This window comes from Lissotriton vulgaris, chromosome 2_1 (assembly GCF_964263255.1).
Source record: "Lissotriton vulgaris chromosome 2_1, aLisVul1.2, whole genome shotgun sequence".
NCBI lineage: Eukaryota > Metazoa > Chordata > Amphibia > Caudata > Salamandridae > Lissotriton > Lissotriton vulgaris.
In genome coordinates, this window is record NC_141687.1 from 1,446,265,211 (window position 1) to 1,446,280,452 (window position 15,242).

A 15,242-nucleotide genomic window follows, 5' to 3' on the forward strand; every position below is an offset into this window, starting at 1 on the left:
CCACCCAAGTTTGTGATTACTTTCGCCGGTCTTTATCCAAATTATTTTTAATTATTTTATCTTCCATATGTACCATTAAGGTCCATATAACTGGTTGTTTTATATGTCTCTCTGCAGGTTACCACATTTTAGAGATGTCTGATTGTCAATAAATAAGCTCAACGCAGCGTAGATTAATAAATGAAAATTGGAATGTGCATGTGCTAAAAGTAAAGTTTCTTGATGAAGTTTACATATCCATAGCATCCCCTTCTATTTCAACCTTGACATCCCTCAACCGGGATCTGGAAAGAGTGGGCTGCATGGGCAACAGCTGATAGCAACTGATATATTTTTTCAAATGAATACATTAAATGAATGAGGCAAAATGTCTCTAGTGGCAGGGACACCTGAAAGCTGCACGCAAACACGTCCTTGAGGTTTATAATGAAAATACGTACGAGTACGCTAAACTTAAGGGTGGGGAAAAGAGACATGGTAAAAATACTGAAGTTAATTAACCAACAACAATAACGATTAATCTTCAAATGCAGAGTAAGCTTATCTTTACAATTTATACATAATTTTCTAGTATATTTCATTTCCCTAAAACGTCAGATAATTAAAACTACTACAGAGGGGTACAATTACCGCAAGAAGGGAAATTGTAATTTCTTCATCGAAATAACGCAGTGGTGCAAATTCATTTTCAATAGACACAATACTCTAGAAATACAAACACAACAGAACTTTCTCTATTGGTCAGTTCAGCAGGTGGCAGGCTTCAGTAAGCAATGCCTACTCTGTACTTCACACCGAGTACCACTGCTACTGCTATAGCAGCTCTTCCAGGTGATGCCTTAGAGCATCCAGGCTCCCACCTAAAAAACTCAACAAACATAACACCAGAACCTCCCACTGTAAATTCATGTCACAATTAGCAATAAATTCCCATGGTTCGAAAGAAAAACCAGCTACTCCGAAAATACTAAAGCCACTGGGTGCACTGTTTATAAGAAACCCACCTACCACCCCCAACACTTCCTTTGACAAGGTTTGATTTTAAATAGGAAATGTTACATATATATATATATATATATATATATATATATATATATATATATATATATATATATATATATATATAGAGAGAGAGAGAGAGAGAGAGAGAGATAGCTAAAGGTATAGATGTATTTATTATCGGATAGGTTCCTCTTTTAAGTCGTTATAGAGCACACTAATTGACTGTGTCACCAAGCATCAGAATATAGCAAAGGAGTGGTTGGAGGATTAAATTATGCATGCTATATAGCATTATGATCATCTTTTGTCAATTATTTGTCTCGTTTTACTGACCTTTATACTAATTCAGACACGAAAAAGAAATCAACTGTGGTATATAAATGGCCTTTGCATGACTATGAAGGAATAACAATTAAGTATTTTTTTTACTTGAATATTTAGAGGATTTAATTTGGAATTTATTCTAACGTTTGGAATGTCGCGACTCTAGCATAACAAAAGGAGAGAATCATGCAAGTTTGCATACTGCCTAATCTTCAACAATCTGCCATTCCACAAATAGGACTTTGTTCAAATGTAGTGTACCCGTTTTAGATAGTCTTCCAGTGCTTTTGCTGCTTCCAGAACTGTCCCCTCTGGTCAAAACCGAAATCCCGCTGAAGCTGCTTGCTTTGGTTACAGCCGGCTTCAGATTGCGGAGGGAGCTATCTGAATCTGTACTGCTCCATGGACGAGGTTCGGAGTACTTCAAGTCGTTCTCAGTACTGCTATGATGACTGTTGCCTGATCTTCCTGATGTGTCTTTGTTAATCCTGTCAGTGACATTTCAAAGCTTTAGGTACATCATCAATATGAAGAAGAACAAATAGCAAAACATTTATCGAAGATATACAGAAAGAAAACATATAAAAAGGTACCTAAATATCTGCCGTCTTTGCTGTGTACTATTAGTCTCCTCATCGAGAACTCTGTTGGCAGTTTTAACGAAACATCAAATTATTAGTACGTCAAAAAAGTTAACCAAACATATTAATGCAAGTTGTAGCTTACCTCTTTTCTATAAGGTAGGTTTCCTGAAAAGATAATTAAGAAAAAAGGATTGAAAAGATTAATTACCTTTGAAACTACTATACAAAAACACCAGATAATACTAAAGCACATACATTGCACAAAAAAACTGCACAGGCTTCAAAATCATCTGAAGCCAACGGATATCATGATAGCAGGTAGGCAAGCAAAACAAGAATATATCAATGGATTAAACCATTACAACTATTTCCTTGGAAACATAGCCATATACATATAAAGGAAGCCTGTGTGTTAGCTCAAAATGAAAGTGCACGAACACCATGCACATTCTATTTCATATTCATCACTGTTTACCTCGACCAGGGGCATACATATACTATCCAAGACAATTCCAAAACCATAATTCTGCATCTATTCTATTACTGTTTCAAATTACTCCAGTCAGGGATAGAAGACACCCACAAGAGAGCTTAGATCATGAAACTAAAAAAAGCCAGGGGGGCGTGGCTTGGATGCCGAGGAGGTAGGCAGCGTGAGCTCGGAGCTCCGCGCCCGATCCCGGAAAATATCCTGAATATCTGATCGAACCCCGACGAAATCGATATAATCCGACACTGGACGGTGCCACGGAAGGTCCGGCGCCGACGGCGGACGACTCGGGGCCATTCCAAGCCCGATATTTGACTCTGAAAACTGAACTCAGGCGTGAAGTCATCGACCTAAAATGGCGGCAGTGGCATGAGGCACAGGGACGACGGAGTCGCTGGCCCGGAGACACATTAAGGACTGCTACTTCCACAGATAGGAGGTGTTAGCGGCTGCATCGCGCCTCACTCGGGGTGTAAGAGTGGACCTCTAGAGCGCCACCGGCGGTGGTTGGGATCCGAACCCTTGGTGGCGGCGGCGACAACATGGCAACGACCCAGTGACGATGGCCCCGGGCCTCTGAGCACGACTGGCGCCAGCTGGACTAGCGGGCGATCGAAACCCTGCTCCCTAGAAGCAGCCTTGGATCCGGAGACTAGAGCGGTGCCCCAGGCGCGAAACGCGGCAGGCCTTTTCCGCTGCTGCTGCGAGAGGACCTTCCTGAGGGCAAAGCCCGGCGACGGCTTTGGAGGCCACCGCTCGTACCGGCCCAGATGGGGAAGCCGAAAGGGAAGGGAGATGGTGCGACCGATACAGAAGCTGCGGAGGGAGCGGATCGTGACCAGTCGGCGCTACAACGGATGCAGGACCGGATCCTGGAGGCCATCGCCACCACAAAAGACGCCTTGCAGCAGGACATAGCCCAGGTGGCGACGGGCTTGGGCCTCCTCAAAGCTGACCACGATAAGCTCAAGGACAGAGTGAAATCCGTGGAGATCACGGTTCAGGAATTGGCCCCGAGCCATGCAGCGGTGAAGGCGCAGATGACGGAGGTGATGGATCGTTTGAAGGTGCTGGAGCGGAGGGCTGAGGACGCGGAAAACCGGAATAGGCGCAACAACGTGCGCCTCGTAGGCCTGCCGGAAAAAATTGAAGGTGACGATATGGTGGGCTATCTCGATAATTGGTTGCGAACGGAGGTGGCACCGGAGGGACTGTCCCCCTTCTTCTCCCTTGAGCGAGCGCATAGGGTTCCGGCGCGCCCGCCGGCCCCGGGCCTCCCGCCTCGCCCAGTGGTGTTCAAGTTGCTCCATTACCGGGACAGAGACTGGCTTTTGCAAAGGGCGAGAGAAGCGGGACCCTTTCAGGTGGACAACAACAGGGTCACAATGTTCCCGGACTATACGTTTGAGACGCAGAGGCTCAGGGCGAACTTCCTGTCCCTTAAGCGGGAGCTCCGGGATGAAGGCATCAAGTACTCCCGGTTATTCCCAGCGAAGCTGAGAGTGGTGGTAGATGAACAGACACTCTTCTTCACGTCCTCGGCGGACGCTTGGGCCAGGTGGGACACTTATAAAGCGGGAACGGATGGTGCCAAGGCCAGGGAGGAGGAGGCTAAGGTGACACAACCGATCAGGAAATCTCAACGGATCAGGAAGAACCGCAGGAGGACCGGCAAACCTTCGGTGTCACAGACGGAGGCGGAGAGGCAAGCGGCCCTACAAGCAGTGGCGGACTTATCCAAGTCTACCAGAAGTCAGTCCGGGGAGGGCACGGACTCGGAGGACCCGGGCACGGGCTCGGAGACGGGACTCTCGGAATTTGGTGGAGCCCGGGGCCCTATCGTGACGCCGCAGACTTCGGAAGAGATACTTGAGGCGTGTTAATCTGGACTAGTGGAGTGGACTCGCTGGTTGGACACCGGGGCGCTGGGCCCGTGGCAGTGGAGCACTGCTACTTGAGGTTTCGGGGCGCTATGATGTGGGGATTGTGGGGCGGAGTGTGCGGGGTTGATTTGCTTTCACGAACCTTTCGCATCGTACCACGCCCTACTGGCCCTTACGGTCATCGCAGTGGAGACTGCGACCATTGCTGCCTTTCTTTGAGGGGTGGTTGGGAGTGTTGGTTTGGATGGGGGTACTTCCAGTTGCGGGGGGGCCTGTCCTGGGGGGGTGGGAGTCGAGAGCAGTTGGGGTTGCTCGGGGGGTAGTTGTTGTTGGGGGGGTTTGGCTTCCTGTTTGGAGAGGGAGGGTGGGTTGGTCCGTGGTCGCGGAGAGAGCGAGGTCAATGATCTGTATTGTTCGGTCTGGTTGTGTGAAGGGGAATGGCTAGTACCGGGGCGTTGAAATGTGTGTCCTGGAATGTGCGGGGTATGCAGTCTATGGCACGCAGGCATAAAGTTCAGGCATACCTCAAGCGCAGGGGGATTCACATAGCGTTCCTGCAAGAAACACATCTCAATAAACAAGAAGGGATTGCACTGCAGAGGCGTTGGAGGGGGCAGCTGTTTAATACGACGTTCTCAGCTTTTGCGAGGGGGGCACTGATTTGGATACGGGCGGGGGTTCCCTTCCAGGTTACAAAAACATTGGTGGACCCTGAGGGCAGGTATGTGGCAGTGGAGGGGAGGCTGAAAGGCAGGGTGGTATCTCTCTGCAGTGTGTACGCTCCCAATGTGGATCTGCCCGCATTTTTGTCAACACTCTCGGGTAAACTGGCGGGTTATTTGGCGGGGCCGGTACTCCTGGGGGGGGATTTCAACTCGGTTGAGGATGTGGTATTGGATAGGTCCCATCCCCCACTGCATGCGTCCCCAGTGCATAGAGTAGCCAAGCGCAGGCTGGAGTGGCAGGAGAGCTGGGCCCTCACGGATGCATGGAGGGCGTTACACCCCACTACTAGGGACTACTCCTTTCACTCGCACCTGCATGATCTACACGTTAGGCTGGACGCGTTTCTGTGTTCATCATGCGTGCTTTCTGCGGTGGGAGGGGCGGAATACTTGGCTCGGACGATATCAGACCACAACCCTTTGTTGCTATCCCTGAACTGGATGGTGACTGCTAACTGCGTACCAACATGGCGCCTGCAACCCGACACCCTGGATGACTTGTTGTTCAGGGAGGCCCTGGGAGACCGTATTGAGAGCTACTTTGATGAGAACAACGGCACGGCCTCCACGAGGGCGGTAGAGTGGGACGCGTTTAAGGTGGTGGTGCGGGGGCACTGTATAGGACACACGGCTGGGGCTCGCAAGACTTTGTTAGATGATTTAGATAAGGCCGAAACGCGGTTAAGAGAACTGGAGAAGAGTCGCCCGAATCACCCTGAGTTGCAGGAGGGGCTTAGTGGGGCCAGGGAGGGGCTGGCTGTAGAACTGGAACGGCTGCGCTGCTTTGATCATAAGGCGTACATGACGAGGGCGCACGCGGAAGGCGATAAGGCGGGGTCTATGTTGGCGTGGCTCGCTAACCCAGTCAGGAGGGGTATGCCGATCATGATGATCCAAGAGACAGGGGAGGAGCCCTGCCATACCCAACCCGGGATCCTGAATAAGTTTCGGACTTATTATGAGGGTCTCTATGAAAGTGGTGAAACAGGGGGGACAGATGAGCTAGGAGAGTTCTTGGACGGCTTACAACTGCCGAGGTTGGAAGATTCGGAGGCAGAGGAGCTGGGTCGGCCCATAACGCTCGGAGAGATAGGATGTGCAGTAAAACAAATGGCTAGAAATAAGACCCCGGGACTCGACGGACTCCCGATAGAGTTTTATAGTAAATATCTGGAGTACCTTGCTCCCCGGCTGCGAGAGGTCTACAATGAAGCGCAAGCGAGGGGTCGGCTCCCGGGCTCCATGTGTGAAGCCCTCATGATCCCGCTTTTAAAACCGGGCAGAGAGGGAGCGGCTTTATCCTCGTACCGTCCGTTGTCCATGTTGACGACGGACTACAAGATCCTGAGTAAGATTCTTGCCAACAGACTGCTGGTGCATATGACTGGCCTTGTTCATAAGGACCAATGCGGTTTTATCCCGACGCGCAACACTACCCACAATATTCGCAGACTTACGAGACTGATGGGGGCGGACTGGCCGGGCGCCGTCTCTCCATTTGTCCTTTCTATTGACATAGAGAAGGCCTTCGACAGCCTTGAATGGGGGTACTTGTATGAGGTGATGCGACGCTTCAGGCTGGGGGACGGATACATAAACTGGACCAAGGTCCTGTACACTGATGCGGTAGCGAGAGTCCGAGTGGGTGCTCTGATCTCGAGGCAATACCCGGTTAGGCGTGGCACCAGACAGGGGTGTTCCCTATCTCCGCTCCTTTTTGCCCTGGCGATGGAACCCTTCGCTGTAGAGGCCAGGCTGGGTCGCCACTACGCCGGTTTATCATTTAGGGGCAGGCCACATTTCATTTCTTTATACGCAGATGACCTGCTGATGTTTCTGGCTAACGCGGGCCCCGAGCTAGAGGGGGCACGGCGGTTACTAGGGCGGTTTGGCCGGCTATCGGGCCTGAGGGTCAACTGGCCTAAGTCCTGCTTATTCCCCCTGAGGTCAGGAGAACCGTGTCCACTCACCGCGCAGGAACTCCGGTGGGAACCGCGCTGTCTGCATTATTTGGGAGTCTATGTCTATCATACCCCGGCTGATCTGCTGGAAGGTAACATCACCCGTTGCATTAATGCCTTACGGGGGAACATGGACTTCTGGTCTACCCTGCCGCTATCCCTGGCTGGTAGGATCTCCCTGCTCAAAATGGTGGCCCTGCCCAGGCTCTTGTATTATTTTAGGACGCTCCCGGTGTGGGTCCCGAGTTCTATTTTTAAGCGCCTGAGATCTCTGGTCATAGCGTTCTTATGGGGCACGGGAAGGAGGCGCATAGCGCTCGATACTCTGCAACGCCCTAAGGATGAAGGAGGATTGGCTGTGCCAGATTTTGAGGGATATTATCTGGCCGCGCAGCTGCAGATTTTCACTCAGGAGGTCGCGAGAGTGTATAGAGGCCCTGAGGACGCGAGAATAGAAGGCACCCCGCGACATGTGCTGGCGTACATCACATTACACCAGAAACTTCGGGTAGGAGATCTGACGGTCGAGGAGCAGACGTTCCGACTCTGCTGGGACCGAGCCCGTAAGCGGGCGGGAGTCCGCCTTATGTATGCCCCTGAAATCCCGTTGGGGATGGTTACGGCCCTCCCACATGGAGGGGACTGGTCGCGATTGCTGGGTTGGGAGGAAGCGGGGATACAAATGTTGGGCGATCTGTATGAGGGTGGGGTACTGCTGCCGTTTCAGGAATTGCAGGAGCGGTTCGACCTGCCGAGGGGCGACTACTTGTTGCACGCAGCGGTCACGGGCGCTATGCAGGCTCATTGGGGGGGAAGGGTTGCAGGAGCCGGGCACCTCCATGGCATGTCAATACACGATGATGGCCGCGGGGACTTTTAAGGCTGTCACCTGCCTGTACTCCAGGATACAGAGGGAGGCCTCACAGCCACTGACAGCTCTGAAGGCCAAGTGGGAGCTGGACCTTCAATTAGAGATCCCCGACACGACCTGGGGCCAACTACTGAGGCGGGCACGGAAGAGCTCGAGAAATGCCAGGTTTCAGTTAATCCACTTCTACATCGTTCACAGGGCATACCTCACACCGGGGAAAATACAACAATATTTTGGGATAGAAAACGCTGCTTGCCCCAGATGCAATACGGTTGGGGCGGACTTGGGTCACATGTTATGGGATTGCCCATCTCTGGGAGACTACTGGCAGGAAGTTGGGCGGGCCCTCAACAGTGCAACAGACAGGGACATCCAGTACACGAAAGCGGTGGGCATCCTCCATTGGTTCCCGCACACGCCTAGAAACAAGACTACCAGCAAATTTATAGACTTGGGGCTCATTCTAGCTAAGCGGGAGATAACGAGGAATTGGAAATCGAGAGTGGGGCCCGCATATAAAAGGTGGTATGGGGAATGCCTGAGGTGGGCGGCATGTGAGAGCACCCTGAGGTACCAGATGGCCTGGAGGACAAATGACGAGAAGGCTTTGGAGAGGGCAACTGCGTGGGAAATGATGGTGCAGGCGCTCCGTGACATAGATGATGAGGAGCAGGAGGGCGAGGAGGAGCTGGATGTAGCAGACCCTGTCACCATACCGGGGGGCACACCTTAGCGAATGTATGTACTTCCTACATCACAACAGACGTTTTTACAACGATGAATCAGCACAACGCTACCACGGGGGGGGGGAAGGAAGCGGGAATTGGCGGGCTGTTGGGGAACGAAAATTATGGGGCGGGGGAGGGGTGAAAATCACAAAAGCAAACCAGCGATACTTTAGTACAACTAATGTCAGACAGTGTAAAATGGTACGAGAAATACTCATGGACAGAGGCTACCCGTACCTGAGAAAGGGGCGGACCCCCCGAACAAGAACGCAATGGACAGTAATAATCCTTGTACACAGAGAAACTGTAATTTTGATTATCTTGTCTGTACAATTATATTGGTGATGCAATAAAAATGATGTTAAAAAAAAATGAAACTAAAAAAAGCCATTTGATAACCAAATCTCTGATAAAAACAATAAGTAAATGCCAAACTAGATTGCAGTCTCACTCATTGAATCTTAGCGGGGTGTTCGTGAAGAATGAACCACCAGAGAGTAAAAGGCAATATGGAGGGTTGAAGAGCAGGGGATGGGACAAAAATTGCAGAGGGAAGGGAGAAAAGCAGTGTGATTGCAAAGATGAGTTTTCAGTTTCTGATGAAAGAAGCAGCAGTTCGAAAGTCTTTGAGAAGATCTGGCACGGCACTCCCGGTCTACACACAGACAGTATAGTTTCGGCTTCAGAAATGTTACTTTTAGTATCTATGCATAGACACACAAATAGTTTATGTTGATCTTTAGATGCCAGGCTGGGACATACCAGACATCTGTTGTATAAGGAGGTGAACCAGTGTAATACAAAGTTTTGAAAGTGAAGTATAGGGTCTTGTCTTGACACAAAACCCAACAGCAGTACATTGTAGAGCTTGAAAAGTAGGTTTAATATGATGGCACTGCACTGTTATAGATGGAGCTAATATAGTAAGAGTGTGGAAAGGCTTTAAAGAAGCCGAAATTAACAAGCAAAGGCAATTGGGTCCGACTTGCATTTTGGGTGTTGACGTAAATGCTTTCAAAAAGCCTACTGAAGTGAAGAATAAAAAAAAGATTGCTTTCGGTCTAGAAAGCATTCGTGAGATAAATAATTTAACATGAAGATTCATTCTACTTTCTTGTGTAGAATAGCAAATCATACTTTCCAATGCAAGCGCTCGATAGGAGGTCTAATGATGCAGCAAACAGACAACAGCATGAGGTAATACAATACTCTAATGGGCAGAGCCAAAACCAGCCCACTCCAAGTATATTTTAAGTAAATAGTAAGAATAACTAAGTACCTGCACTTTCCGCCAGACCTGCAAAGCTTGCTATATATCATGTGTATCTTCTAACAGCTACAGGCTATCTACAATGTCTATTAAGACATTTTTATCCATTATTTCCAATGCTTAAGTGGTATTTTTTCTGTTAGCGTCATAGTGAAAACCACATCAATATTAGAGAAGTTCAATTTATAATAAACAGTCATTTCATTAGGAAAATATTAATTGCCATTGTGCAACAATCCGTCCATCATCTTGTGTGTTTTGCTGTTCACCCTATGTGGGAAGGGTTTGCCCAGACGTGGGTCCCGTGCTCACTAAGCCACTGGAGTCAAGCTATCCTGGCTGATGAAGGCTGATTGCCAGAAATCGGTCCTAGGAGACATGGCTTGGCAGTTCGGTCTGGACTGTTTTCATGAGGCACAGGGTCAAAACAGATTTGCATATGGTAATGTCTGAACTGGGGTGGCTTGGTGAGCAAAATACTGATGGATTAAACCCAGATCTGTGACTGAGGGTGAATGTTTTGCCATTGTGCAACATTCCCATCTTGTGTGTTTTGCTATAGTGAAAACCACTTCAATATTAGAGAAATTCAATTTATAATAAACAGTCATTACATTAGGTAAATATTAATTTAAGGGGTCCAAGATGGCAGAGTGAGAACGCCGCCGAGTGGTAGCTAACCTGGACGCTCCCCATCTCTGACGAGAACAAATGAATTTAATCGAGTTACAGACGCTCAAGTTCGGAGAGACTGCATATGTGATCAAACCTACAGAAAAAAGGGCTGACAAAGATATCTGAGCGCCAAGAAACTTACCAGAATAGCGGCGTTTTTTCCCCTCCGCCCGATGCTCTGGCTGTTGCTGGGCCACTCACGGGTCATCCGGCAATCGATTCGCGGATTGCTCACTGGCTCGGGGTTTGGCTGGTCTTGCCTGCAGCCCATTGCAGTGCGCTGGGAGACTGGAGAATGTCGCCGAAGAATCCTCCACGATCCACCCGCAATACAAAAAATGTCTCTGGGACTGCTGTTGCCACCCCCCCCCGGGGCTGCAGCTGTAACGGCAGTGGCAGCTGTGGCTTCTGCTACACCGACAGGACCGCAACCTCAGCAGGTTCTTCTACTGCTTCTGTGGCTTTCTTGGGGGTGGAGACCGGAGTGAGCAACGCGGCAGCAGAAACAGCAGAGACTTCCGTGGCTACAGTCAACAAGGGGTCTGATCGGATGCCCGCGGGTAAGCCCTTGCTCTGTCCACCCATGCCGACTGCTACGGGGAGTTCCTCGTGGGGGGGGGGTGGGGTTCCTGGGGGGGGAGGGGGGCGTTACGGGAAGCGCCGCAAAGAATGCCGCTAAACTGGGGGCTCAGGACTTACTTCTGGACTTGTAAAAAGGGGTGACACGGGCAGCTTAATCACCCCGTTAGAATTGGCGGCTTCAGACACAATGCTAGACATAACGCCTATGGCTACAAAAGTAACCGCTATCACAGCTATTACAGAAGTTACTGAAGCTATGGCAGAATCTCAGATTGTTAACAATGTTGCAGGCCCGATTATGCCGTCAACAGAAAAGAGTTTGTTCACCGTAGAATCTACAGATGCACTGGTTGTGGGCAGAAAGGTTCTGGAGGGTAATATAAACAAACATAACTTCAAACACAAATGATGGGACATTTGATGTGGCATCTGATGCTGAGAGGATGGAAAACTCGGCCTTGGGTTCTTTGGAGCTGCCACTTGCTATTGGCTTGGGACGGGACACTATTCTTCTCGCAGACGAAACTGGACCATCTACGCTAGAGGTGGTTGATGGGTCTGGTCTGTGCTACAATATTGCCATGGGTGTGGAGGAGAGCGCTGATTTTGGCTCTTGTGAAGAGTACGAACAGGAGGTGGAGGAAGAGACGTTGATTCTGCTGATAGCACAGCGAAACTTTTGGCAGATAGAAGACGCAATGGCAAAAAAAAACTAAGGGCAAAAAAGGGGGGAAAGTAGGTATTGCTCCCAACTGGTTGATCACAAGCAACACTGCGACAGCCAGGAATGTCTTTATTGACAAAAGACCTTTCAGAAAATAGATTGAGGCAAAAGGTCTTGTGAAAAGTATGACCTTAAGGTTGTCAGGCACCAGCCTCACGGATTCCGAACCTACTTTAGGCTGCCCTGTTCCCTCTGAGAATTCGCTTGATATCTCTAAAGCTGGTACTGATATACCAACTGCTTCGCTCGACCAGGAAGCTGTGTCTGCTTTGGAGCCCGAGAGGTCACCAAGTTTAACACTTAACGATTCGGCGCTGATTATCTCTACTGGGACGACAGCTACACTTGAAAGTACACTTGAAAGTGCATCAAACTTCTATAGGATAACCGCTAATCACACTAACTCAAATGCTTCTACTGCACCCGTTCCATTACCATCTGCGACCTCTGTGACTTCTGCTAAAGTAGCAAATATCGTTCAGGAACATGAACATGTACAGGAGAGGTACACCTCTCCCCTGGACATTATACTACAAACTTTAACCACCCAACATTTAGAGGCAAAGAACATTATCTTCAGCTTCAGGAAGATCACAATAAACTACAGTCCTCCTTACATGAATTAACCTCAAAATTTGGAGGGGTCTCGCAGGATATCGAAGACCTACAACAGCGGGTGGTGAATGTAGAGGAGGTGGCAACCCGCATCAATACCGTAACGAGCCAACTTGCCACTCAGATGATCTCGCTGCAACTAAAAGTTGAAGATTTGGAAAACCGGCAGAGAAGATCGAACTTGAGACTTTTTAGAGTACCGGAGGGGTCCCAAAGGTCCGACCGAGGGCTTTTCTTCTTAACTTATTACAAAAAGCCTTCCCAGATTTAGCAGACTGGGATTGGGATTCCCAAATTCAGCAGGCACACCGCCTACCTTTAGTCCAAAGAAACAGAGAGCAAATTCCCTCGTCCTTTCCTTATCTGTTTCGGTAATTTTTTATTAAGACAGGCTGTTTGGCAAAAAGCACGCCCTAATTCGCCTGTAGCCATAGAGAACTTCTCCCTTTTTGCTCGTTCGGACCTTAGTCAAGCCACCATGGATAGACGATGGCAACTGCGCAAATTAATTCACCCATTTAAATCTATTGGAGGGCAAGTTTACCTTCAGGAACCTGCCCGCCTTAAGGTTATTAAAGATGGCCACACTTATTTTTTCACTGATATAAAAGAAGCTGAGCTGGCATTATCTAATCTAACCTGAGCTTGGCGTTAGCTACATTAATTAAAGAGGCTGAATTACTATGCTGACATTGCAGATAAGGGAGATTAAGACATAATGTTTGGGGGATTAGGATTCTTCCTCTTTTTTTTCCTCTTCTTTTTTTTTCTCTCTCTCCTTCTTAAGTAGCATCTAGAATATTTTGTCAAAGGGGGTTGGGGCTTGCACCACGCGTGCCACTTCAGGCACTGCCCCTACAGCGGCAGCAGAGGCTGAAGGGTAGTCTCTCTCCTTGGTGGGTGGGAGACAGGGGGGTGGAGGGGGGGCGGGGGGGGGGGGTTCAGTTCTCCGCAGGGGGTTTGGGGGATAAAAATATAAAAAAATGTCTTTTCAATCTGATGGGGAGACATGCGATAAAGGGAAATAAAAGTTCGAACGAAGATATACAGCTTTTTGTTGCTCAGGAACAGGAATATTCCACTTGGTTAATTATACCTTCTCTGTTTCCTTTTTCTGAATGTATAAATTAAGATGCTTAGCTTGGAATGTTGCGGGGTTAAACAGTAAAAGCAAGAGACGCTTAGTGTCGGAAGAGTTGAGATTGCATAACCCGCATTTCGTTCTATTATCTGAAACGCATATCGCTCATAAGGATAAAAAACTGGTAGGTCAAATGGGATATGATACTATAATTTGCTCTGCTTTTGGGGCTTCTATTAGAGGTGTCGCCATCCTTAAAGACTAACAACTTAGGGCGGAAACTATGAAAACTCCTTGCGATAAGGATGGCAGATGGGCTATTGCCCAGTTAAGTATTGAAAATCAGAAATATGTTATGTGTGGTTTATGGTTCAAATAAAGACGAACCTAAGGTTTTTGACAATCTGAACATAGAACTTTTGAATTGGGAGGGGGAGCTCATTATAATGGGCGATTTTAATTGCATTATGGATTACGAACAAGATACCACCAGGCACGGGAGTTTTCAACGGATGTGTATAACCAGGGCTTCCATTTTAGATATCTGCCATATTCATAACATTGAAGATGCTTGGCGCTACATACATTCAAACACTCCTGGGTACACATATTACTCTGCCCCTCACAAACCATGTGTCAGGACTGATCAGGTTGTCCCTCGATGCTCACTTCAAGTTCCCGTTTTCAGAATCAGAAATGGATATTCTGTGTTACATTCTCCATGGGGATGGACTCAGAGACTTGCCAGAACCTTTGGTAAACATCACCCATTAGATTAGAATTTTCGGACCTCCTTGCTGTTGTTCCACGCTTGCCTATAGTTAGCGTTCTAGTTGTTTTCCCTTTTCCCAGCTGACAACGGTTTGATGAAGCGCGAGCGATTAGAATGCTGCGCACTTCAACCGTCGCGCTGACTGAGAAGCAGCCCTTTTCTTCAGTCTGCGTTTCCTCAGCGTATTCCCGAGTCCCTGAGAGCTTCGTCAGGGCTTCCAGTTTGAGTCTTCACCTTCGCTCGCAATCCTGTATTCCTGCGGGGAAGTTTCCAGTTTGTTTAAGGTAGCAGTTGCCCTTTCTCTCTCTTTCGGTTCAGCGAGAGAGCCCGGGTAAGAAACAGAATTTGTACTAGCTGCTCAGGGAGTGTGTTCTGCTTCTATACATCTCCTTCTGAGATTATTCAATTCCTATTTTTTGCCCATGTGTTCTGGGTTCAGGACTTGACACCAGAGACTTTCTAATTCATTTTCGAAGCAAGTACCAGATATCGTTTCTCCAAGTGTCTCAGATATTGAACTGTCAGTGAAGCTAGTGAATTCCATATTCAGTACCAGAGTTCAGAAAGTGTATTTAAGAATTCATATCACCAACGAACATTTATGAAGCAGTCCAAGATCAGCATCAGTTGCCAGTATCTGTAAAGAACATTTTCATTTGTCTTCAAGTAAATATAAATATATATATATTTGTGCTTACCACCACATTGAGTATCTTCCTTCTATGGTGACATGGTGCAAGGATTTAGTGAATACAGAAGAACCTTCACTACAAGCCTTCAACGACTCCCTTAAGACTCCAACTCAATTAGAGAGTGGCTAAATTCTACACACATTAAGGTAGGCTAAGGTCTTGGGAGGTATTAGAAAGGTTAGTGTGTTGGATGGTTGTTTATTGTTCCCTTATCTTGCAGGAAGTCAACCACCAGAAGAAAATAGAAGACTTCAGTGTGTGTG

At 48.1% G+C, this 15,242-nt stretch overlaps 1 protein-coding gene across 9 annotated transcripts in view; it reads right to left on the reverse strand.

The window, feature by feature from the left end:
- R3HDM1 (R3H domain containing 1) overlaps positions 1-15,242 on the reverse strand; it is a 459,574-nt gene that overhangs the window by 257,399 nt on the left and 186,933 nt on the right. For 7 of the 9 annotated variants that reach the window (XM_086957295.1, XM_086957292.1, XM_086957297.1 and 4 more), the window contains 3 exons: positions 2,053-2,075; positions 1,920-1,970; positions 1,588-1,814 (listed from right to left, as the gene is read on the reverse strand). In XM_086957295.1, the coding sequence (XP_086813421.1) occupies positions 1,588-1,814; positions 1,920-1,970; positions 2,053-2,075 (301 nt within the window). The remainder of the gene's footprint in view (positions 1-1,587; positions 1,815-1,919; positions 1,971-2,052; positions 2,076-15,242) is intronic. The other 2 variants (XM_086957298.1, XM_086957293.1) reach the window with 1 other exon arrangement.